Raw genomic sequence first — 25707 nt, forward strand, 5'->3', positions numbered from 1 at the left:
AGTGGCAGTCTGGGCTGAAGGGACCATATAACCCACTCCTCTTAGTTCTAATGCCATAAGCAGCTCTATTGCCTTTAACTGATTCCAGCTGGAGAGAAGTCAGCAGTAGTAATTCAGTGTCTCATATGAAAACATACATCTCTAACTGTGTAGTGTACCTTCACAAAGGTCAGCAGTTTTGATTTGGTGTCCAATACTCCAGATGTGGACTTTAATATCCCAGATGCTTTACTAAACAAAATACAACACTGAACCAAATAAAATGTTATCAGGGCAAATGACAAAAACAAACCTGTCTCTCTTGGATTAAGTTTAAGGGAGGAGTTTGAAGGTGGCGAAAGGGGCTCAGGGAGAGAATTCCAGTGTTTGGAGGGCTATGGAAGGCACAGTCACCAACAGTAAAGAAAATAAAAGTCAGGAACAGCTACACAAATATTGCTGACAAGGGACAGACATGTTCTTGAAACTTTGCAACTTAATTGAATTAACTAAGGAGGAGCCTTGAATTGAGGAGCCTACAGTTCCCCATAGTTTTCTCCATGGCAACATCTCAGCCAATCAGATAACACTGACCAACCAATCACCACCCTTTTCACCTGTAATAAATTGTTTTGATCATTTCAAATTTGGCATTCTTGCATTTATCCTGAAGAATGGCTGGGGTAATGTCTCTCTCTTCAGCAAAACCAGGGTTGTTAAGCATCAGAATGAGAGAGTACAGCTGTCTCAGACAATGGCACGGCAGGAGGAGATAGCAGTTAGAGAGAGATGTATAAGCTTGAAAGGATCTGAAAATAGGGTGAGACTTTTAAAATCCAAGTTGCTTAACTGGGAACCAATGTAGGCAAATGATCGGAAAGCTATGAAAATGATAGGTGAATGGTTTGGTACTAGTTAGAACCTCACTAGTAAAGTTTTGGATTAACTCAGTTTACAGACAATAGATAAGCCAACTAGGCATGTATGGAAATAAACAAGTCTAAACATCATTAACAAAAGCATAATGAACACACATTCTGACTCAGTTACGAGTGGGTGCACTCTGAGCAACAGAACAGCAGAAAAATCCTTGCTTAACATGGTTTAAATGTTGCCACTGCAATCAACCTTTAGAGTTTTTACAGATGCTTAGTGGCATTCCCCAATGGGGAAGATAGACTTGGAAGATGTAAGTGATTGGGGGCTGTATCAAAAGGGTAGAAGATTTCTGAAATAGATTCATGTTCTTCAGAAGAGGAAGAACGAGGAGAAACCTGAGTGAGCAAAATAAAAATGGTGGTGATGTTTGGAGGAAAAGGAGATGTCGGTTACAGAATTTAAAGCAGTTTACCTCTCGTCTGCAAAACCTGTACAATAGGCCTCGTTTTGGAGGTGGGTTCGGCTTGTTGCTGTCCAGTACTGGTGATAATGTCCCATCAGTCCCATAGGTATTTACCTCCTTAAAACATTCTGTATCAATCATCTGCAACAGAATTTTAAAAATTAATTTACAAAGAATAATCAATCAGCGATTTTTCTGGTATTCATTCTCAGTGAGTGTCACTGACAAGGTCAGCGTTTATTGTCCATCTTTTGTTGCCCTGAGGTGGTGGGTGTGAAACATCTTGCTGGTACAACTGAACAAAATTTGTTGGACCACTTTTGCTGGATAGTAAAGAGTCAACCACTTCAATACAGGATTAGAGTCAAATATGGGCCAGACTGACCAAAGGTGACAGGTTTCCTTCCCTGAAGAACTTTCACAGACCAAATGGTGTTTGTTTTAAGAAATGATTTTGCACATGCAAACTGCTTTTCATGACTACAAAACATCTCAAAGAACTTCAAAGCACTTTTTGTAGTCATTGTTACAGCAAAAAATTAGCAGCTAATCAGTACACAACAAATTCTTACAAACAGCAATGTGATAGTGACCAGATCATCTGCTCCCTTCTGTGCTGTTGATTGAGTATTAAATATTGGCCATGACAGGGGATAACTTCCTTGCTGTTTACAGAAATACTGTCATGAGATCTTTTACATCCACCCAAGCAGGCAAATGGAACCTTGGTTTAACATCTCAAGCAAAAGATCACATCTCCAACCATGTTGTGTGCCCTCAGTACTGAGCTAGAATGTCAACTTTGATTGTTGTGCTCAAATACTGGGGTGGGACTTGAATCCAGAGCCCTGTAATTCAGAGGAAAACCTGATACTAACTGAGTCATGGCTGACACACTATTTTAATGTTACAATGATTTTGAACAACTTTGTGGGCATTTTTACAAGCATTAGTTTCTTATTTTCAGATACTTTTTTTTACATAAAAGCAGAAAACAAATGATCAATCTATGATTCAAAATTAACTTTTTGCAAAATTGTCAATAGCTTGGTTATTAAGGCAGTCTCTAACATATTAAGGTTGTATATTTCATTGTAACATTGAAGCATTGCAGATGACACAAAAGTTGGAGATGCCGTTGATAGTATCGAGGGCTATTGCAGATTGCAGTGTGACATAGACAGGATGCAGAGCTGGGCTGAGAATGGCAGATGGAGTTCAACCTGGATAAATTTTGGAAGGTCGAACTTAAGTGCTGAATATAGGATTAAAGACAGGATTCTTGGCAGTGTGGAGAACAGAGGGATCTTGATGTTCAAGTGCATAGATCCCTCAAAGTTACCACCCAAGTGGATAGGGTTGTAAAGAAAGCATTATGGTGTTTCAGCTTTCACTAACAGGGGGATTGAGTTTAAGAACTGCGACATTTTGCTACAGTCCCTGGTGAGATCACACTTGGAATATTATGTCCAGTTCTGGTCATTCTACTATAGGAACGATACAGAAGCATTGGAGAGGGTGCAAAGAAGGTTTACTAGGATGCTGCCTGGACTGGAGGGTTTGTCTTATGAAAAGTGGTTGACTAAGCTTGGACTTTTCTCTCTGCAGAGAAGGAAGACGGGAGGTGACCTGGTCGAGGTATACAAGATAATGAGGGGCATGGATAGAGTCAAGAGCCATAGACTTTTCCCCAGGGCAGGATTGACTGGCACGAGAAGTCATAGTTTTAAGCTATTAGGAGAAAGGTATAGAGGAGATGTCAGAGGTAGGTTTTTAAACACAGCTGTGAATGCATGGAATGCATTGCCAGTTGAGGTGGTGGAAGCAGAGTCATTGGGGACATTAAAGTGACTACTGGACATGCACATGGATAGCAGTGAGTCGAGAGGTGTGTAGGTTATTTTATTTTACATTAGGATTAATCCTCCGCACAACATCATGGGCCAAAGGGCCAGTTCTGTCCTGTACTTTTCTATGTTCTATTATAGAGCTACAGAGAATTGCTTGTTTGCAAAATGCTGCAACTGCTATTTAAGCATGCCTTATGGGCAGTCTGTATCAAAAGCATGTCATAAACAGCCAAGAGATAGCATCACACAGCACAAAGAGAGGCTGTTCAGCCCACTGTGTCTGCATCAGCTACAAAAGAACTAATTAATCCCACTTTCTTACTCTTGGCTCAGAATTCGGCAAATGTTTCCTTTCCAAGGATTTATCTAATTATTGTTTGAAAAGTCATATTGAGTCTGCTTCCAACTCTTCAAGCAGTGTTTTCCAGACCACATCAAAAATATTTTCCTCACCTTGTCCCTGCCAATCCTCTTAAAAGTGCCCCCTACGCTCACTGGAAGTAGTTCCTCATCTACTCATTCTAAACAGTATTAAATCTAACCTTAGCCCTCTCTGCTTGATTACTAAAGACCCTCCCTTGATATTATTCTTGCAATTTTTTTCTGCACTAAGATTTACAAGGATGTTGCCAGGGTTGGAGGATTTGAGCTATAGGGAGAGGTTGACTAAGCTGGGGCTGTTTTCCCTGGAGCGTCAGAGGGTAAGGGAGACCTTAGAGAGGTTTATAAAATCATGAGGGGCATAGATAGGATAAAGAGACAAAGTCTTTTCTCTGGGGTCGGGGAGTCCAGAACTAGAGCGCATAGATTCAGGGTGAGAGGGGAAAGATATAAGAGAGACCTAACAGGCAACTTTCTCATGCAGAGGGTGGTAAGTGTATGGAATGAGCTGCCAGAGGAAGTCGTGGAGGCTGGTACAATTGCTAAATTTAAAAAGCATCCAGATGGGTATATGAATAGGAAGGGTTTGGAGGGATATGGGCCGGGTGCTGGCAGGCGGAACTAGGTTGGGTTGGGATATCTAGTCGACATGGATGAGTTGAACCGAAGGGTCTTTGTCCGTGCTGTACATCTTTCCAAGGTCCCAAAATCTTCCTGAAGGTGTGATGTCCACACCTGGACAGCAATTCATAGAAGTTTACCATAACTTTGCAGCTATGAGGGGATCTCCCTGATCACTGGAACAGACGGTAAGGCCAGAACATATGGATGAATCCAAATAAAACATCACACTACCCTCAATATTAACTCTCAGCCAGGCAGCAAGTATCAAATCCCATCATTAGTATCTGACATTTCGCTTCTGATAACAAGGAACCTCCATGTACTTATACTGTTAGTCACTGCAGACAGGTTACATTACCTCATTTTGCCAAGGAATGGAGACGCTGCCTGTAACAAATTTGGAATAAAAGTCATCATCTGTCGGATCCAGGTTTACCCCTTTGACTGTGGAAAACTGTTCAATATCAAGGACATCTTTGCAGTAAACTGCTCTGGGCTGCAAAACAAATTTAAAAATCATCTATACAGCACCTTTAACAACTGTCATTGGTTGTGAAGCACTTTACAAGTATTGCCAAAATGTAGTTATTTCTGGATTGTATGAAATGCAAAAACCACTAGTACACAGCAAGATCCCACAAACAAGGAGACATACAATGGTGATACATTAAAAGGGAAGTGGGTTAAACACATGGAGGAAAGAAATAGAGTGATTGGGTTGGTTGAAGTAGGGTGAAGATGTGGTGAGCATTGTGTAAAACTCCCAGTTTAGACTATTTGGAACAAAAGGCCCGTTTCTGTGCTGAATGGTTCACATAATCTTCTGTAGTTGTTTGGTAGTACAGAACTTGAGCACTGCTAGGAAAAGTTGAAACTTTATTGCTGGAACAGCACAGCAGGTCAGGCAGCATCCAGGGAACAGGAGATTCGACGTTTCGGGCACAGGCCCTTCTTCAGGATTCCTGAAGAAGGGCCTGTGCCCGAAACGTCGAATCTCCTGTTCCCTGGATGCTGCCTGACCTGCTGTGCTGTTCCAGCAATAAAGTTTCAACTTTGATCTCCAGCATCTGCAGACCTCACTTTCTCCACTGCTAGGAAAAGACAGTTTGTTGAAACTTTTCATCTTGCACTCATCAGGATATTTTGTAATAAATACCAAAGCAAAAATGATGTTTATGCTGGATGATAAGACAGTGTTGGTTGGCATGTTGGCTTTCATCAGTAGAGGAATTGCCACGAAGAATGCACCAGTAAGATGACTGACAGTTAACTGCCAAGTTTTGTTTAAGTTTTAAACCAGGCAGATTGACTCCAATTGCTTAATATATTGCCCCAAGAAATGAACCATCAAGTGGCTGTCATCCATTTTGTTAAGTTGAAATAGATGCAATGTATGTATACGATCTGGCTGTCTGCAAAGAACAAGTGAGCTCCACTATTCTTCCTAGCAGAAGCCTGGGGATATTTACATCTAACTGAGAGGACAGATGAAAGACAATTCTGCAAGTATGGTCAGGATTGCAAACCAATCGATTCTTCTCCTCTCAGTTATCCTTTAAGCTCACGTCTGACACCTCACCTGACTGAAGAGTCAGCGTTTAGCCTTTCTACTTAAAATAGCGAGTCCACAAATGGGTGAACAGCCAGGTGGATATTTCAACCACACTGATATTCCATAGGCAAATTTGTAGTTTTGTGACAATATTCAAATCACTGCATACTCACATCTGGAACAAAAGGAGGGTCCCACATGTTTGCCTCAAGTCGTTTGAAGTTGATGTGTCGGAATATCGCATGTTGCTTGACCTCACAAGCTCCCCCTCCTTGACAACCCAATCGTTGCTTTGGATCTTTAGTCAGCAACTGCAAAAGGTCATTGAGATGCAAGAAAATTAACACAAATTAGAGAAATATAGAATAGTTACAGCCCTTGGCCGTGTCAATCTCAACTCTCTGCAAGAGAAATTCTGCCTAGTGCTTCTCTCTTCCTTTCACACTGCAAATGAATTATCCATTTGAAAGGTTGGATTGAATTCAGAAGTCTGAAGAATCATACCACATTGAAACATTAACTTTGTTTCTCTGTCCATGGATCCTGCCAGACCTGCTGAGTTTTTCCCAGCATTTTGTGTTTCAGATTTCCAGCATCTGCAATATTTTTCCATAAATTAGAGGACCTTTTGGTCCACACACACAATTTTGTAGGGAGATTGTGCCCAAGTCCTGTGATCAATTCCTCCCTTTCCAAGCTGCTCTAACCTTCTGGACATTCCGTGTTACCATGGCAGCTTCACAATAAATCTTGCAGAAACTACTCACCATCCTACAGATGGAACGTGGCTCTTCTGAGAATTTGTCAGAATATTCCTCCATATCCTCTTTGACACGTCGGTCAACCTCCTCCCGTTTCACTTTCTCCTTACGCTTTCGAAAAGGTGACTGACCCTGAATCATCTCATAAATCAGACAGCCGAGTCCCCACCAGTCAGGGCTGAATGTGTAACGCTCATTGTTGATAACCTCCGGAGCTTAAAAACACAAAGAAGAATTGCTTAGAATTTACAGCTGAGGCCACTTGGCCCAGCTGGTCTGTGTCATCTGCATGCAAAGTAGACCAGCCAGTCCCTCAAGCCTGCTCCGCCATCTTACAAGATCATAGTTGATCTGATTGTGGCCTCAACTCCATTTACTGTCTAGCCCTCCTAACCTTTGACTTATGTATTAGCCAAGAAGCCATCTACATCTGCCTTAAAACATTCAACAAACACACCTCCTCCACTCTCCATACAAAAGAATTCCACAAACCCACTGCTCAGGATGAAAAAAAAATCCCTGATCTCCACCTTAAATCATGAAGTCTCTGCAGTGCAGATGGAGGGCATTCAGCCCATCAAATCAGCACTGACCCTCTGAAGAGCGTCCCACCCGATTACAAGCTATATGAGGGATGACTCATGGCTCCTTTGCTGTTAGAGTCGCCCACAAGGGGAAATATATGAACAAAGATGGGTAGGCCCCACCATTCAATGCAGTGCCAATCAAGAAAGGTACTTTGTCCTGGATAGTGCCAAGCTTCTGGAGTGTTATTGGAGTTGCCCTCACTCAGCTAAGTGGGGAGTATTTCATCACAATCTTGACTTGTGCCTTGTAGATGATGGATTGGCTTTGGGGAATCAGTTGCAGGATTACTAAAGCTCTGCCCTGATGTTGTAGCCACTGTATTTATATGGCTAGTCCAGTTCAAAGTTCTGTTTCTATTGCTTTCATAGAAAGCGAGTTCCAAAGATTTTCAACCCTTAAAATTCTCATTGCTGCTTTAAATCCTTTCAGCATCTACCTTGTCAGCTGCGTTACTATTGGTAGAACCCCTGTCTAAATCAGAAATCATGGATTTACATCTCACTCTAAAGTCTCAAATGTATGTTCTTGGCTGATAATCTCAATGCCATACTGAGGGAGTGGTACCTTGTCTAATGAGACGTTAAATCCAGGACATATGTGCCCTTTTAGATGAATGTAAGAGATCTGATAACACTGTTTCAATGAAGAACTGTGAACTCCTTAGCCAGTATCTATCACTGCAACAGATTATCCAGTCAGTAACTCAGTACCGCTGCTGGGAGTTTGCGGTGCATAAATTGGCTTTGCCACATTCCATCAGTGACACTTCACAAGAAAATCATTGGCTCCACAGCACTTTGGGATACCCTGGAAGTTACCCTGGGAGGTGCTCTTAGAAAAACATCCATATTAGTCTTTCTTTCTCACCAAGAACAGTGACAAGATGCACTACAAATTTGCGTTAAGACAAAATCAAACATACATCTTGAGCTCTTTTTGACACTAGCTCCATTCTGACATTTATTACCAGAGGATTTGTGGGAAGGAATAAAGATGTCTTGATTCAAGTGTACAAATCTTAGTGAGACCACATTTGGAGTATTGTGCCATTCTGTTCTCCTTACCCAAAGAAAGAGATACTTATCTCACAGGGAGTGCAATGAAAGTCTACCAGACGGATTCCTGGGATGGGAGCGGGGGGTGAGAACGGATGTATGAAGAGAACATAGGACTTTTTAATGATCTCATTCAAATGTGCAAACTTTATACAGGAATCAGCAGTAGAAGTAGGAAGGGTATTGGGAGGGGGCTAGTGGTGAGCACTTGTGGTGGTGCACTTCTAGGACCAGACCAATCATGAAGTGAACAAGGAGGAATTCCTTCACTTCAGAGTGGTCGATGTTTGGAATCCTTTGTCCCAGAGGGTTGGAGGTTTAGTTTCTACATATTAAAAACATCAGAGGAACAGAGATTACTGCAGGAAAGTAGAAGTAGAAGATCAGCTGTGATCTCATCACACAATGAGGTGGCTTAAGGGGCCATCTATTCCTGCTCCTAGATCCTCTGCCCTTATGATGCTGTAACTCTGCGATCGCACCACACTTAGCTACTCCAAGCAGGAGGAATCCAAGTTCCAGAATCAGGGCTCACAGTCTAAGGACACAGAGTGAGGCATTTTGGACAGAGTTGAGGAGAAACATCTTCATCAGAGAGTGATGAGCCTGTGGAATTCTCTGCCACAAAACAGAGCCAAATCACAATGTTTTTAAGGAGTCAGATATAGTTCTTAGGACTAAATGGAACAAAGAGTACATAAAAGAGTTTACTTTTATTCATTCATGGGACGTGGGAGTCACTGGCTAGGTCAACATTTATTGGCCAGCCCAGAGGCGTAAAGAGTCATTCACATTCCTGTGGATTTGCAGTCACATATAGGCCAGACCAGGTAAGGATAGCACTTACTTTCCCTAAAGGGCATTAGTGAACAAGGAGGATTTTTCTGACAATTGACAAGTTTCATGGTCATTATTAGACTTTTAATTCCAGATTTTTATCTGTGGAAATAGGATACTAAGTTGGAAAATCAGCCATGATCATATTGAATGGTGAAGCATGCTCCTGCTCCTAGTTTCTGTTTCCCTGTCTCTAGGAAGAGGAAGATCAGACAGGATTCGAACTACAAATGTTAAAAGTAGCTGGAGATGTTTTAACTAGAATTTAGAATATTACAGGATAATATTGCTCTTCCTTTCATAGGTTTAAAATCTTGACTTTTCCTTCCTAATCAGCATCATGGGTAATTCACCTTTTCAAACACAACTTGATGAGGAATATCTACTTTCAGTCAGCAATAGTGTGATCTTGGCCTAGCGTGAGGTGGGTGGTTGTTGTACAAGAACAGACATCACCTTATACTTGTGAACTGGAGACTCTCTTTTTTAAAAACAGTTTGACCTGTTCCCATAGCATGATGAGCTAGCAGTGAAATGTCTTCAATCAGCCCACATCCTGCCGGTAAGGCTTAGAGGTGCCCGCACTCACCCATGTAACCAACAGTTCCAACTCTCCCCCGAATCGTCTCATCCTCTGGGATCTGTACGGCTAAACCCAGGTCAGAAATCCTGATGTGCCCTGAGGGTGAAGCAGAGAAAAAATGTTGGATGGTGAGCAATGGAAAAAGCATACTCCTGATTGCATTTATACAACACCTTTTAATGTAGCAAGGCATTTTGTAAGAGTGTCTCCTAATAGAATAATAAGAGAATCAAAGGGCATTTGTCCAAAATAACAGTAGTGAGTCATTGATGATAATCTCATGGTCATCCCTCCTGAAAATAGCTTTCACTTTCAGCATTACTAATTCATTGAATTTAAATTACACCATCTGCTCTGGTGATATTTGAACCCATTGAAGCTTGCTGGGCTATTTCAGAGGGCAGTTATGAGTCAACCACATTGCTGTGGTCTGGTGTCACATGTAGGCCAGACAGAGTAAGGACAGCAGATTTCCTTCCCTGCAGAAGCTTAGAATAAAGAGCTTGTTTTGGAAGTCATCTCATCCAAACTATAAGCCCTACCTATCTTGACTGACAGTAACCTGAAGAAGGGCTTATGTCCGAAATGTCGATTCTCCTGCTCCTCGGATGCTGCCTGGCCTGCTGTGTTTTTCCAGCACCACATTTTTCAACAACTGACAGTAACCTGTGCCTGCACATTAGTGATACTGGCCTTAAAAGGGCCAGTGATGTTGGAACAATTATCCTGCCAGCAGACCTACAGTACAAGATAGCTTTACTACAATGATCAGGATTCTGAGCATTGGTTTTTAAGCAGTTTAGTGTTGAGTCCAAGAACCACTTTTAGATGAGACAGAGACAGAGTGGCAGAGTCGAAAAGTTTGGCGCTGTAAAAGCACAATAGGTCAGATAGCAAACGAGGAGCAGGAGAGTCGACATTTCGGGCCTAAGTTCTTCTTCAGGAATTTCTGATGCAGGGCTTATGGCCAAAGCGTTAAATCTCTTACTCCTCATTTGCAACCTGACCTGCTGTGCTTTTCCAGAACCACACTTTTCAAATCTGATCTCCAGTTCCCATTTCTTCTGAGACAGAGTCGCAGCATACTATAGGGACAGTCAAGTTTAGGAAAATAACTCCACGCAGTGCAGGACTGAACCCAGAAACCCAGACTTCATAGGGGGCAGAATCCATGAGGGTCGGCCGACACAGTTGTATTTATATTATCAAGGAAACCAACTGAAGCATCTCAACTAGAAATGGCTCATAATTTTATAGACTGGAGGTCACCCCTCAGCCTTTAGTGAAAAAAAACCAACTTGTCAACCCTTTCCTGATCCTTGGTATCATCGTTGAAAACCAATTTTTGCCCCCACACCAACAAACCAAGTGCCATTTTCATTTTTAAAACTCTTACCATGATCGTCCAGTAGAATGTTCTCTGGCTTCAAATCTCTAAATGAGGGAAGGGAAAAGGAATTAGATGTACTACGTTTCTGACAGGAACAACAATATTTAAGATTCAAAAGAAAATCGGATAAATACTTGAGATGAGAAACAATTGCGGGACTATGTTGGAAGAACAAGGAAGAGAGACTAATTGGGCTGTTCTGATATTTTCTGATCAAGCTGTTCAGAGATTTTATGAAGAACCCCTGGAGCAGGTACGAATCAAAGTCAGGCCTCCTGTCTTAAAAGGTAGGGACACTACCACTGCACCACAATAGCCCGCACAACTTTTTGAGTGCTCCACCATGATGGGTTGGAATGGTCTCCACCCGTGTTGCGTTGTATAATTCCAGAACACAATTTGGGGAGATATGGCATGGTGTCAATGGATTATGAATCCTGAGGGCCAAGCTCATACCCTGGGTGACTTTTGTCCCCCCAGTCATTCATTGGATGTGAGCAGTACTAGCTGGACCAGCATTATTTGCCCATCCCAATTGCCCCTGAGGAAATGGTGATGAGCTGCCTTCTTCAACCACTGCAGTTCATTTGGTATACATACACCCACAATACTGTCAGGGAAGGAATTCCAGGATGAGCGAAATATTTACAAATCAGGATGTTGAGTGATGCAAGAGGGAAACTTGCAGGTTCCCAAGTATCTGCTGCCCTCATCCTTCTTGATGTTTGTGGGTTTGGGAGGTGATGTTTAAGAGCCTTGATGAATTTCCGCAGTACAACTAGTAGTCACTACTACAGTGATAGTAATCACTGCTACTACTAGATATCAATGACAGAGGGAGTGAACGTTCATTGACGTGGTGCCAATCAAGCAAACTGCTTTGTCCTGGATGGTGTCAAGCCTCTTGAACGTTGTTGAAGTGCACTCATCCAGGCAAGTCAGAAATATTCCATTTCACTCCTGACTTGTGCCTTGTAGATGGTGACTTTGGAGAGTCAGGAGGGGAGTTACTCACTCTTCTTCCTGACCCCTCCGGCCTTATCACCCTCCGGCCTTATCACCCTCCGGCCTTATCACCCTCCGGCCTTAACCTCCTTACACCTATCGCATTTCCAACGACCCCCCCCCCCCCCCCCCCCAAGTCCCTTCTCCCTACCTTTTATCTTAGCCTGCTTGGCACACTTTCCTCATTCCTCAAGAAGGGCTAATGCCCGAAACATCGATTCTCCTGCTCCTTGGATGCTGCCTGACCTGCTGCGCTTTTCCAGCAACACATTTTCAGCATCTGCAGTCCTCACTTTCTCCTGGGATTTGAACTAACCTACCCCAGATCATCAGTTTAGGCCCCTCCATTACCAATGGCAGTGACATTACCACTCCACCATCACCTTCCTCAACACTCAAAATGCCTAAAAACAGAAACTTACAGGCACTTTATTTTATTCTAATCACAAATTGTCACTTGATATTGGAAAGAAAATCTAAGATGGCTGAATCAAATAATATCAAATCATAAAATGATTTTTTAACATCCATTAATTCTGATTTAAAAATCACAACACCAGGTTATAGTCTAACAGGTTTAATTGGAAGCACACTAGCTTTCGGAGCACCACTCCTTCATCAGGTGGTCTCCAAATCATCAAGTCTGATAGTATTTTGCCCGGTAATTCCCATGTTGTCCACTGGAGGGATCCATGTATAGCTCATGAGAAAGTGAGGGTGAACGAGAGGAAGTGAAAACAGCAGGAAATAAGGAGTAGAGGGAGAGACACCACTGCTCGGTTTACACCAGGTACATGCATCATAGACATACCAGCCCCACCCCCTTCCCCTTTTCCCCCCCCCCGCCTTCCCTTTCTCCTCCCCCCCCCCCACACACACACACACACACACACACACAAAAACATACACACAGGCACACAGACAAAAACACACACACACACACACACACCAGCATCATTACCTGTACACAATTCTCTCTTTGTGCAAGTCCTCCAGGCCACAGCAGATCTCAGCAGCATAGAATATTGCTCTCTTCTCATCGAAACCAGGGTTGCCCATATTATAAATGTGAAACTTCAGGTCCCCTCCATTCATTATGGTTAGTACCAGACAAAGTGCATCCTTTGTTTCATAGGCATACGCTAAACTAACCTGGAAAAAAAAAATCAACATAAAAACAAAAGTCTTCATAATGATCATGTAGACACACAAACACAGGAACAGCTGTGCTATGGTATTTGCCATTAACAGAATCATGCTGCCAGTCTGGGGTAGGTTAGTTCAAATCCCAGGAGAAAGACAGACATTGCATCCACCACACAATTAAAGAGCCTCATGCACGTGGGCCGTTAATTCAGATCTACAATTGGCTGATAGAACCATATAAAAGCAAAATACTGCGGATGCTGGAAATCTGAAATAAAAACAAAGTTCTAAAAAGAGAGTCACAGAGACCCATTCTCTGCAAAAACAAAACTCAAGCCTTGCACCTTTCTTGAATTAACAGGAGCTTGAGGAGCCTACAACCCCCCATTGGTTTTTCTGTGGGAAATCCTCGGCTAAAAATTAGTCAGCTTACTAACCAATCAGCATCCCTTTCTACTGAAGTGTAAATTGGAGTGCGCATTTCACATTGTTGTATGTGTCCCGATGAATACAAAAAGGAACGCTTCAGAAACACGAGTCTAGAAGTGTAAGGGGCGACTTGTTTGGACCACAGAAAATCCTGAAGGATCTTGACAATTCGGATGTAGAACACAGTTTAAAAACTAGGGGGTGTTCATTTAAGACAGTGATGAAGATATTTTTTCCTCACAGGAAGACCTAGAGTCTTTGGAGCTCTCTTTCTCAAAAAGCAGTGGAAGCAGCGTTTGAGTATTTTTTTTGTGGAGATAAATAGATTATTGATCAGCGAGAGAGTGGAAGGTTATCAGGGATGGGCAAGACTGTGGAACCAAGGTTGGAATCAGATCAGCCACAATCTTATTGAATGGTGGAGCAGAGACAAGAGGCTGAATGGCCCACCCCTGCTCCTAACTCGTCCGTATGTTCCAGTGTGTATCAGCAAATGTACGAAAAAAGGGCTCACTGGTCCTTTTCCTTTTTAAAAACTCTCCACATTCTTCACCTAATCCTCCCCCCCCCACCCCCCAACACCAATGTTTCCTATTCCACAGCCAGGATTTGTATTACATACATTTCATTGAGACTAAATGTCACAAACCGAGCATGTTGGAAAATTTAAATTCTGCACTGGACTGATAATGAGGATTAGAAAGAAAGGCAATTCTGTTTGACCAGGAGGTAAACGTTCACCCTAATGTTTGCATCATTACTAACATCATCTACCTCCACCTCCATAAGTAACACCTCAACCCTTCCCCCTCTCTTTAGCTCATCTGCAGCCCCAAATATGCTTTTGATAGTTCTAGACTCAACTATTTCAGTATGTTCCTGGCTGGTCTTCCATCTTTTGCTTTCCGTTAAACTTATTCAAAACTCTATTGCTTTTGAAAACCTCATAGCTTTGCCTCTCCCTTTCTCTGTAATCTCTGTTCACCCTTCAACCTTCAGATATCAATGCCCATCTAATTCTACTCTCAAGTATCCCCACTTGAGCACTCCCCAGCAAAGATGGTGACATGTAGCGTCATTAGACGAGCTATCGCAAGGCCAAGACAATGCTCTGGGGATACATCTCACTACAGCAGCTGGAGGGGAATTTAAGCAATTTACAGGATATGGGTCTCAGTGTCGAGGCCAGCAAGTGTCATTCCTGACCGCACCTCAAGATGTCTGTGTATTTTAATTGGAGCAGTTACTGTGTGGAACAGGTATAGGAAGGAGGCAATTACATTTTGGTTGTAAGAATTAAAAGGGCGACTTATCTAAATGGAGAGAAACTTCAAAATGCTTTGGTGCAGAGAGATCAGAGCATCCTCATGCATGAACCGCAGAAAACTAGTATGCAGGTGCGGCAGGTAATAAGGAGGGCAAATGGAATTTTAGCATTTATTGCTGAAGGAATGGAGTTGAAGTACAGAAGTGTTGTTGCAACTGTACAAGGCATTGGTGAGGCTGCATTGAAAGTACTCCATATAAAATTTTGGCCCCTTTACTTGAGGGAGGATGTAATTGCATGGGAGACACTTCAGAGAAGATTCAATAGATTAATTCTAGAGACAATGTGGAGAGATTGAGCAGTTTTGGCCTATACTGTTCGGTTTAGATGAATGAGAAAGATCTAATTGTTGCGTATGAGATACTAAAGGAGATGGATAAAATAGATGGAGAGAAGTTATATTCTCTTTAGGGCAATCTAAAACAAGTAGTAGGTCATAGTTTTACACTAAGGGATGGGAGATTTAACACAGACAAGGAGGATTAAGGCCTACAAATCTGTGGAATTCATTGCTGCAGAGTGAAGTAGACACTGGGACTCTTGAGGAGAAGATGGGCAGATTTTTAATTACGCGGCAAAAGTAAGGACTGCAGATGCTGGAGATTAGAGTCAAGATTAGAGTGGTGCTGGAAAAGCACAGCAGGTCAGGCAGCATCCGAGGAGCAGGAAAATCGACGTTTTAGGCATTCGCCCTTCATCAGGGATTTTCAATTATCACCAGGTTAAAGGGATATGGAGAGTGGGCAGAATTACAACATTAAAAAGCATCTGGATGGGTATATAAATAGGAAATGTTTAGAGGGATGTGGGACAAATGCTGGCAAAAGGGACTAGGTCAGAATGGGATGTCTGATCAGCACGGACGAGTTGGACCGTAGGGTCTGTTTCCGTGCTAAATGACTTGATGACAGGGGAATGCCAGCTGAGCTGAGATCAGTCATGATCATATAAAATGGCAGAGCGGGCTCCAGGGCCTGAATTACCTACTTCTGGTCCAAGTTCTTATGTTCTAAAAGGAACAAAACGGAGATAGTGCAAAATAAAAATCAGCAGCCACCGTTCTTAGCCAACCTTGTAATGAGCTCAGTGCAGAGGTGAGCAGCAGAGGCAGAGATCCCAGGGAACTATGAATTTTACATAATCATGACTATTAACTCAACTTAATCAGACCCACGATTCAGTAACACTGCATCTATTCATGAGACTCTTTTGCTGGAACCCTCTCTCTCTTCCTTTTGAAGGACTATTATACTTAATTTTGACCAAGTTATCAATTACCCATCATAATAGCTTCTGATATGGCCGAGTCCCAAATTTTGTCTAATATTGCTATTTTGAAGTAAGTTTAAACATTTTATTTCACCAAAGGCCCTGTATAAATGCAAGTTGTTTGAGCACAACAAAAATATATTTTCATAATATAAATAGACACAGTGACACTTACAACAAATCTACTGTTAACTTTCTCTAAAATCTTCTTTTCGTTTAACGCCATGTTCTCTCCTTTACGTTTTTTTATCCTCTTCTTTTCCAGCTTCTTACACGCATACATCTTCCCTGTGGCGCGGACCTGACAAGCACACACCTGGTGGTGGAGGAAGAGAGAACAGGTGAAGCTCAAGGTCAGGTGTAACAATTGATCTAATTGCATCAGATTGGAAAGGGGAGGTTGACCAAGACTGCAAGTGAATTCTCAGCTCCTTTGTAACTTACTGGGATCCTCATGTCTGCCTGAAAAGGGCCAGTAGGACTCTACAGCATAACATGATGCAAAGGTTGATATTTCTGCTCACGCTGCTCCCCCTCCCCACTCCACGTCACTGTCATTTCATAACCCCATCCAGAGTGCACTCACCTTTGAGTCAGAACTCGTTCACATTCCCAGTCCAGAAGCTCAATCCAAGGTGTCAGACCCAGTGTAGTGGGAGTGCTGCAGTGTCAGAGGTACTGTCTTTCAGATGCGATGCTTGTCTGTTTTCAGGTGCTACTATTTTGGAGGAAGAACAAAGGGGTTCTCCCTGGTCTTCTGTTTAGTGCTAGAACGAGGGGCCTCGCATTTAGAGTCGTGGTGAGAGTCATTTATTTTTTGAGGATCAAATGTCACTGGAGCTCTCATCTCAACAGTGGTGGTGGTGTGGTCATTTATGTTTTTTTTAAAAAGGCAGAGACAGATGATATTCTTGACTCCCAAAGGGTACACAGGTGGATATGAATGTGAGTTGATTGCACAAACATATCAGACACCATCATATCACATCATGGAACAAGCTAGAGAGGTCATGTGGTCTACTCCTAACTCAGTACACATATTTATGTAATAATTAGTTCTCAACCAACCTCTAAACCAGATTAGCTGGTTTTAATCACATTGCTGTTTTTTGGGAGCTTGCTCTGCCCCAAACGGCTACTGTATTTCCTACATTGCAGTGAAAGTGAAATAGTAAGTATATCAATATAGTCATAGAGATGTACAGCATGGATCTGTGAATTGGTGTGTCCTGAACTTGTGAAAGTTGCAGCAGAAATTCATGTCTCTCTCTTTCTCTGGTGACCATCTAGTGCTCAAATCCCACAGGCAAGAGTTCCACCAACAGGGGTTACCACAACACTGTTCAGGTTTGCAGTGGTCAGTGAGAGCATTCTTTCTCCCAGGGCCCCTCCCCACCCCCCCGCCACATTGCACCTTCTGCAAAGCTGAGGGGCAACTAAGTAATCAAATAAACCATAAGGATATAGCAGAAGCAGGGCATTCAGCCCATCAAGTCTGCTCGACCATTCATCAAGCTGATAATCCTCAACTCCGCTTTCCCTCCCTTCCCCCATAAGCCTTCCTTGTCATTAAAAATCTGCCTGAGCCTTGAACATACTTAATGACCCAACCTCTATAATGCTCTATCTTACAGATTTCTACAGATTTACCACCCTCAGAAGAAATTTCTCACCTGTCTTAAGCATGCAATCCTTTATTCTCAGAATCTGCCCACTGGTCCTGGATCCCTTCGGGAGGAACAGCCTCTCTGCATCTACCCTCATGTGTTTCAATAAAGTTGCCTCTCATTCTCCTAAACTCCAACGAGCAGGCCTAATTTACTCAAATTACTTACAGGTTTTTGTGGACAGCGTATAGCGAAGAAAAGGACTTGCATTTATATAGAGACTTCCACAATCTCAGCATCCCAAAATACAGCCAATGAAATATTTTCTGAAGGATAAGTATTGTTGTAATTTTGGAGACACAGCATCCAAACTGAATACAGCAAGCTCTCACAAGTAGTAATAAAGCACATAATTATATCACATTTTAAAAAAAGATTCACATGGGTTTGCGAGGTTAAATATTCACCAGAAAACCAATAGAAAGTTGCCTGCTCTTTAAGATAACTGGGAAAGACAGTCCAACAATGGATTGTCAGTTTAGTTCATGTGCCAAATATGGAAGTGAGACTTGAACCCATAACCTTCTCACTCAAAGGCAATACACTGCGCCAAGGTTAACACACCAAGTGAAGAAAATCAAAAATTTCATCAGGATGCCAACCAGATACATTAGAGAATCCCAGAGCTTCACTTTGCTTTTGCTCACTTTCTGCCTCCCCAGAATTGAAACATCAGTCTATTCTGGCTTTATTCTGGCAAAGTCCTGGTCAATGTCATCCACGATACTCAATCAGACTGGTAATGAAATCCTCCAAGAAATATTCACCCTCTGATCCCTTCTCCACACACCCTGAGCAATGGGAGACTCCTTACTGAAGGAGGAATGGACTTGCAATGGAAGAAATTCAGAGAACATTCCCTCGGTTGAACCCTGGGATGAAGTGTTTGTCCTTTGCTCATTGGTGTTTAGAAAAATAAACGATCTTTTTGAAATACAGAGGTTCCTCAGAAGACTGGACAGGATGAATGCTGAGGGACTATTTCCTCTTGTGGGAGAATCTGGAATGAACTTTCAAAATAAGATGTTCCTTACTTTGGATTGAGGAGTGGATGCATTCTTCTCTCAGAATTGTGAATCTGCAAAACTCTACCATACACACCGTAGAAGAGGTTGGGCCTTTGAATGCATTCAAGGCTAAATTAAACAGAATCTTCAACTATTTTTGATGGTGGTGGAGGTTGTCAGGGTGGAGAGGGAAGAAAGAGGAGGTCAAGGTTTACTGCTATGAGGAATGGGCAGCATAGTGGAGTTGAGGCAGAGATTAAATCAGGCCTGATTTTGTTAAATGATGGAACAGGCATGAAGGTTCGAATGGTCTAATCCTGCTCGTAATTACATTCTTACTCTCTTTCACCTTTTCCTTGTGACAGTCAGGTGAGATACATCCCAGGTCCAATTCTCCAACTCTGTACCACCCTCTTGACCTATTCTATCTGTCCACCTTCCTTTCCACCTATCCAATCCGCTCTCCCCACTGACCTATCACAATCTCCTCCTACCTGCATCCACTTATCACTTTCCCACCTATCTTTGCCCCAACCCCCTATTTATTTCTCATTTCACTGCCCCCCCCCTCCCCCCAATATCGCTGATGAAGGGCTTGTGCCCAAAACGTCGACTCTTCTGCTGCCTGACCTGCTGTGCTTTTCCAGCACTACCCTTTTCGGCTCTGGTGAAATACAGTTCTACCGGTAGATATCACTGTGTGTGGCTAGAGTTGAGAGCGTGGTGCTGGAAAAACACAGCAGGTCAGGCAGCATCCGAGGAGCAGGAGAATCAACTGTGTGTGGCTAGCTTAGTGATTACCAATGAGCTAGTCAACCACAGAGTGGACCACCTTTCATGCAGAGTTCAATGTGTAGGAGATTAGTACCAGGGAAGCCTCTCCTGTCTAGGGTAGCAGATCCCACCCTGCTGTCAGCCTGGATGGCAAGCAGACACCACAACACAAATTGGAGATTCTCTATCTTTATGGGTCAATCATTCACTGGCTAAACTCACTGAAATGTCAGTGGATCTCTTTCAAGGCTGTTTAAAGACATTCTGGGACTGGACGTGAGAAGTAACTTGAGCAGGAAGTAGCTTTTCTCTTCACATCAGGAACATGATTATTATTTTGCCAACAGATACAAGAATAATCTTCAGGTATAGTCAAGTACAAACATTATTGCTGAACTTACCTCACCAAATCCTCCTTTTCCCAGTACTCGATAATGTCGAAACGTGTTTTTTGTTGCAGGTTGCCTAAAAGATGATAGATTAAGAGGCATGAGTCTAGGACAAGTAAGGAAAGTCAAGTCTGAATCCATGTGTTAAAAACCCCTATTCCCTCAGTATAACAAGTACACACACGAGTGCGCACTGGTCATGTGGGCACTTCTGGAGATTATACAGTGACTGTGCTGCTCTATGGGTTGCTTTATGAATCTGTAACTCACTTTTGGGAGATGGTGACATTGTGGTAATCCGGTGTACCAAACTTTTGCTTTGGGAATATAGGTTCAAATCCCACCATGCGAGCTGGTGGAAGTTAAATTGAATTATTAAACGTGGAAGAAGGGAGCATAATTTTAAAGTGAAAAGCAAGAGGTTTGAAGGGGATTTGAGGAAAACCTTTTTCATCCAGAGGGTGCTTGTGACATGTAGTGAATTGCCTGGGAAGAGTGTTAAGGCAAGAGACATCAAAACCTCAAAAAATCTTTGATGAGCGCTTGAAGTGTCATAACATTCAAGGCTATAGGCCTAGTGCTGGCAAGTGGGACTAGTGGAGGTGGTAGCTTATTTTTGGTAGTAAAGAGTATTCCATCTAACTCATGACTTGCAGATTACGTTCAAAATCTAGGGAGTCAGATGTGAATTACTGCAAGACTTCTAGCCTCTGACCTGCTCTTGTAACCACAGTAGATGACTAGCCCAGTTCAGTTTCTAGTCAATGGTAAACCTCAGAATGTTGATGGTGGCGTATAACAGTGATGGAGATTTCACTTAACATCAAGGGGAGATGATTAGAGAATCTGTCTCATTGGAGATGGTCATTGCCTGGCACTTGTGTAGCATGAATGTTACTCAAAAGAAATTCTTTAAAACAAAGACAGTAAAAAAAACTTCTGAAAATATCAAATTTCTACTGGGGAAAGGTGGAAATTGAAGAGTGTAGTGAGAAAATGGAGCAGTGAGCTTGACACCAGTGCACAAGTAAAACAGTTCCATGACCTTTGAGGGTCCCCCTGGCTTTATACTGAGAATAAAAGTGGCAAGTCACCTATATGCAACAGCAGTCTGACTACACTTCATCAAGTGAGGTCTGGCAATAGGTACTAACACTGCAACACTCATTTTACCAGATGGAAAGGGTGTGGTCGCAATCGAAAGCAATAACCAGAGACATGGGAAGGAAAGCCAAAAATCAAAGATGCAAAAACAAATTATTCATTTATCAAGGTGTTCACAGGACCACCACCAATCAGAAGGGAACATTTCCCATAGATGAAGTCTCCCCGTTGGTGGAGGAAGGAACAGTTTCCTGGGGACTTTTTTTTTTGGGGGTGGTTGGAAAGAGAGAAACAATCATTGATAAAGCTCAGTGATCAGCAAAATTGCTCACCATCTGAATATAATGGGCTTCTGTTCCTGAAGAAATTCCAATGAGATCAACCTGATCTCTTTACTAACTGCATCGTGGTTGAATACCAGCAAATCAGACTACATCTGGCACCTCTTTAGAAAGGTATCAACTTAGTTGTTATCAGAATTGTAACTGAAGATATCCCCATATCACATTACCTTTCTAACCATTTCCACTGTAGGAATCGTGAGAAGTACATACTTTCTTGGTATTCCGTGAATGGTTTATCACTTAGATAATCATGGACAGCTCTGCAAATAAAATTGGTGAAACTAAAATTAGAGACATTAATAAAATTCCAACAAGAAGCTACAGGTTTAATGTCCAAAATCCAGCTGTCCGCAAACCAGATACCTTTACAACTCAGAATTGTTACTGAATCGTTACTACTGCTATAGAAGGCCATTTTTGCAAGGGACTTATCATTATCAGCTGGATGACTGAACATTTTTCCAAGAGGATGAGCTATACATATGGTAACATATTGGTTACATTACAAGACCAACAATCCGGAGACCTGAATAATTGACCCTGCAACATGGTCACAACAGCTGAGAAATTTGCATTCAGCAGTAGGTCTGCTATAAAAGTAGCTTGTCTCCATATTAATAAAACCCCTCTGGTTCACTAATGTCCTCTAGGACAGAAGAAATGTTTGTTACTTGGTTTGCCCACGTGACTCCAGACCAGCAGCTATGTGGTTAACTGCTCCAGCAAGGCTTTTTATCATATACAAGATGGTGCAAAACTACCACCTACTCAAGGGCTATTAGGGATGGACAATGAATGGTGGCCTCGTAAGTGGTGCCCACATCTCATGAATCAATTTAAAGCAAAAGATTCAAGCTAAATCCTTTTGAACAAGATTGATTCCTTAATATCTAGGTATGGCTGGCTAGGTCAGCATTTATTGTGCATCTGTAGTTCCTCAATTAGTACTGATTTTTTAAATTAATGAATCTGGCTCATTCATGGGGACTGGAGGTGGACACAGAACCAAATTACTAAGAAAAGGTTTGCTTCCCTGAATTGAAGGAACTTGTAAATGGATGAAAACATTGCAAGAGAAAACATTTCACTTTGGCAAGGCTTTGCTTTTTGCAACAGCTGTAACTATGTAGCTCAACACTGAAATGTTACTGGTGTTGACTTGTTTAGGCAGACTTGAATGGGGAGTTTAAGGTAAAGGAACCCCTGAGGGGACAGTGATCACAATATGATAGAATTTACCCAGCAGGAGAAGCCGGAAACAGATGTAACATTACTATAATTGAGTAAAGGTGACTAAAAATCACGCGAGGGAGGAGATGGCCAGAGGTGGTTGGAAGGGGATCCAGGCTGTGGAACAGCAATGGCAGGATTTCATGGGGTAATTTCGGAAGCACAACAGAAATTCATGCCAAGGAAGAAACATATTACAGGGAGGAGGATGCAACCATGGGTGACAAGGGAACGCAACGGGGGGCACGGTGGCTCAGTGGTTAGCACTGCTACCTCACAGCATCAGGGTCCCAGGTTCAATTTCAGCCTCAGGCGACTGTCTGTGTGGAGTTTGCACATTCTCCTCATCTCTGCATGGGTTTCTTCCAGGTGCTCTGGTTTTCTCCCACAGTCCAAAAATGTGCAGGTCAGGTGAACTGGCCATGTTAAATTGCCCATAGTGTTAGGTACATTAGTCAGAGGGAAATGGGTCTGGGTGGGTTACTCTTTGGAGGGTCGGTGTGGACTTGTTGGGCCAAAGGGCATGTTTCCACACTGTAGGGAATCTAATCTTATCTAATCATAAAAGCAAATGTTCATAGCACAACGTGGTGAAGATTAATGGAGAGCCAGAGGATAACTAAAATAGCAATGAGGGAGGAAAAGATGATTAAGTGAGGGATGTGATGATGCTGCTCCTTTGACAAGGTTATTCTGTCCTTGTTTTTCTTTTGGTTCCTAGACAGGGATTGTAAGCGGAGAGGTTCCAACATGTCTGGTTTGTATGGGTTTTAGGGCCAATTTGATTATAGCTAACCGATAACGGCCTCATGAAAAAGGCTTTCCAGTTTTTACAAAATAAACACTTGTACAATGAAAGGGGAATGGCCAGTTCTCCTGGCTCTGCTTTTCTCTGGTTTCTTTTTGTATCAGTAAGCTGCTTTGTTTGCAGTTGCTGGTTAAGTTTTAACTGGGAACCCAGAGAAGCTGCTGGATCCAAAGAAACAGTTCCATGCTGACTCTCTCTCCCTCTCTCTTGGACATTGCTCCTGTAAGAAACTGTGTTTGATTTTACCTTTTTTGCCAAAGGGTGCATTATGGGATGTTGCAAGTATTTGGAACAGCATCATTAAATTTTAATAGTGTTCGTTGGATTTTCAAATAGTTACGTTATTCTAAATTTGTTTTTTTTTGTTCGTGTATAAATAAATTCTGTTTCATTTAAAATAGTGTGTTTGGGCCAGCTGCATCACTCCTGAAATATCCACTATACACAAGCTTAAAACAACGAGAAAAGTTAAGGCTACCTTCTAGAAATGTTTCAGGGGGTCTGGCCTGGTCCATAACAGAGTAAGCTAGATAGCAATATAAAAGAGTATTGCACAAGTTTTTTTTTAAAAAAAGGTATCTACAAAGAAAGAGAGGGGCAAGACTGGACACTGAATCACTGGGAAATGAGGCTAGAGAAGTAGTAATGGGGTACAAAGAAATAGCATAGGAACTGAATAGGTACTTGGCATCGGTTTACATAGCGGAAGACACCAGCAGCAAGCCAGAACTTCAAGAGAGTCGGGGGCAGAGGTGGGTGAAGTGGCTATCACTAAGGAGAAAGTGCTGAGGAAGCTGAATGGTCTGAAAGTGGATAAATCACCTGGACCAGATTGATTAAACCCCAGAGTTCTGAAGGAGATAGCAGAAGAAATTGTAGAGACATTGATCATAATTTTCAGGAATCACTGGAGTCAGGGAGGGTGCCAGAGGGCTGGAAAATGGCTAATGTCTCACCATTTGAGGAGGCATAGAGGCAGAAGACAGGAAACTATAGGCCAGTTAGCCTGACCTTGCTCATTGGTAAGATTTGAGAGTCCATTATTAAACATGAGATTGTGGAATATTTGGAACTGGAAAGTAAAATAGGGCAGAATGAACATGGCTTTATCAAGGGGAGGTCATACCTGATGGATCTGTTAGAATTCTTTGAGGAGGTAATAACCAAGTTAGACTAAGCACAACCAGTGATCATGAAATATTGATTTCCAGAGGCCTTTGACAAGATGTCTCACAGAAAGCTGCTAAATAAGAGCCCATAGTGTCAGAGGCACGATACTGGCTGGATAGAGGATTGGCCAGCTTGCAGAGAGTCGGGATAAAAGGATCTTTTTCAGGATGGAGCCTAGTGACTCGTGGGGGTTCTGCAGGAATACATGTTAGGACCACAATTATTTATCAATTAACTCTGCAATTTTCAAAAGAGCAAACATCCCTTTGAAAGTTACGATCGATTCAAACAATTTCTCAGTCAGTACACTCCAGCTCATGACAGCTCACCACAAAATTCTCCCCTCCCCACCCCTATCTTTCATTAATCCATCCAGTGGAGAGTCTCCTCTTGGCTTCCTTTCTCAACATGGGTAAAAGGCCTATAATATTTGCTTCAGCGTAATTTCTGCTTTACTACAGTTGCTTTAGCCATTGTGCATGTTCACCATTCACAACCAATTTCTTATTTAAGCAAACTAATTTTTAAAAAATATATTCTCCAGCTGTCCCTTGGTTTTCTCTCTTTACCACTTTTTACAGACATTCAAATTCTCCACTACACAGGATTCAATTAATATAGTGACTACAACACATTATATACATTAGTAATGGATTAAAAAGTTATGGAGTGTGGGCAGGAAAGCAGAATTGAGGCAAAGATGAGATCAGCCATGATTGTACTAAATGGCGGAATAGGCTCGAGGGGCTAAATTGCTTACTCCTGCTTTTTAAGCTCTTCAACACAAAATCGCCAGTCATTTACTCAAATGTAATCAAGTGTAGACTTACTTCACACATTCTGTAAAGATTTCCTTACAAGGACTTTCCTCCAATTTCTCTTTGCACTGCTTCACCATTTCCACAGGCACTTCAGGTAAATGAGCTACTGACTGCAAATACATAGCACCAGCATTATAAAAATAATTACTCAACAATAACTTGCACTTATCTCACTTTTGCCATAGCAAAATGCCCCAAAAATGCTTTCCAGGACTGTAATTAACCAAAATTTGCAACTGAGCCTATAGTGAGATATTAGGGGAGATGCCCAAACG

At 42.2% G+C, this 25707-nt stretch overlaps 1 protein-coding gene across 1 annotated transcript in view; it reads right to left on the bottom strand.

Annotated features, from left to right (window-relative positions):
- LOC122556709 (G protein-coupled receptor kinase 6) overlaps window positions 1-25707 on the bottom strand; it is a 120955-nt gene that overhangs the window by 2089 nt on the left and 93159 nt on the right. The window contains exons 5-15 of the mRNA XM_087974343.1: window positions 25442-25542; window positions 21571-21663; window positions 19968-20031; window positions 16294-16434; window positions 12909-13099; window positions 10949-10986; window positions 9559-9648; window positions 6496-6704; window positions 5902-6039; window positions 4535-4672; window positions 1331-1462 (exon numbers count right to left, since the gene is read on the bottom strand). Of these exons, the coding sequence (XP_087830469.1) occupies window positions 1331-1462; window positions 4535-4672; window positions 5902-6039; window positions 6496-6704; window positions 9559-9648; window positions 10949-10986; window positions 12909-13099; window positions 16294-16434; window positions 19968-20031; window positions 21571-21663; window positions 25442-25542 (1335 nt within the window). The remainder of the gene's footprint in view (window positions 1-1330; window positions 1463-4534; window positions 4673-5901; window positions 6040-6495; window positions 6705-9558; window positions 9649-10948; window positions 10987-12908; window positions 13100-16293; window positions 16435-19967; window positions 20032-21570; window positions 21664-25441; window positions 25543-25707) is intronic.

This window comes from Chiloscyllium plagiosum, unplaced genomic scaffold, assembly GCF_037043375.1.
Source record: "Chiloscyllium plagiosum isolate Xiang-an unplaced genomic scaffold, Cpla_swu_hap1 HiC_scaffold_2, whole genome shotgun sequence".
In the NCBI taxonomy this organism is placed as follows: domain Eukaryota; kingdom Metazoa; phylum Chordata; class Chondrichthyes; order Orectolobiformes; family Hemiscylliidae; genus Chiloscyllium; species Chiloscyllium plagiosum.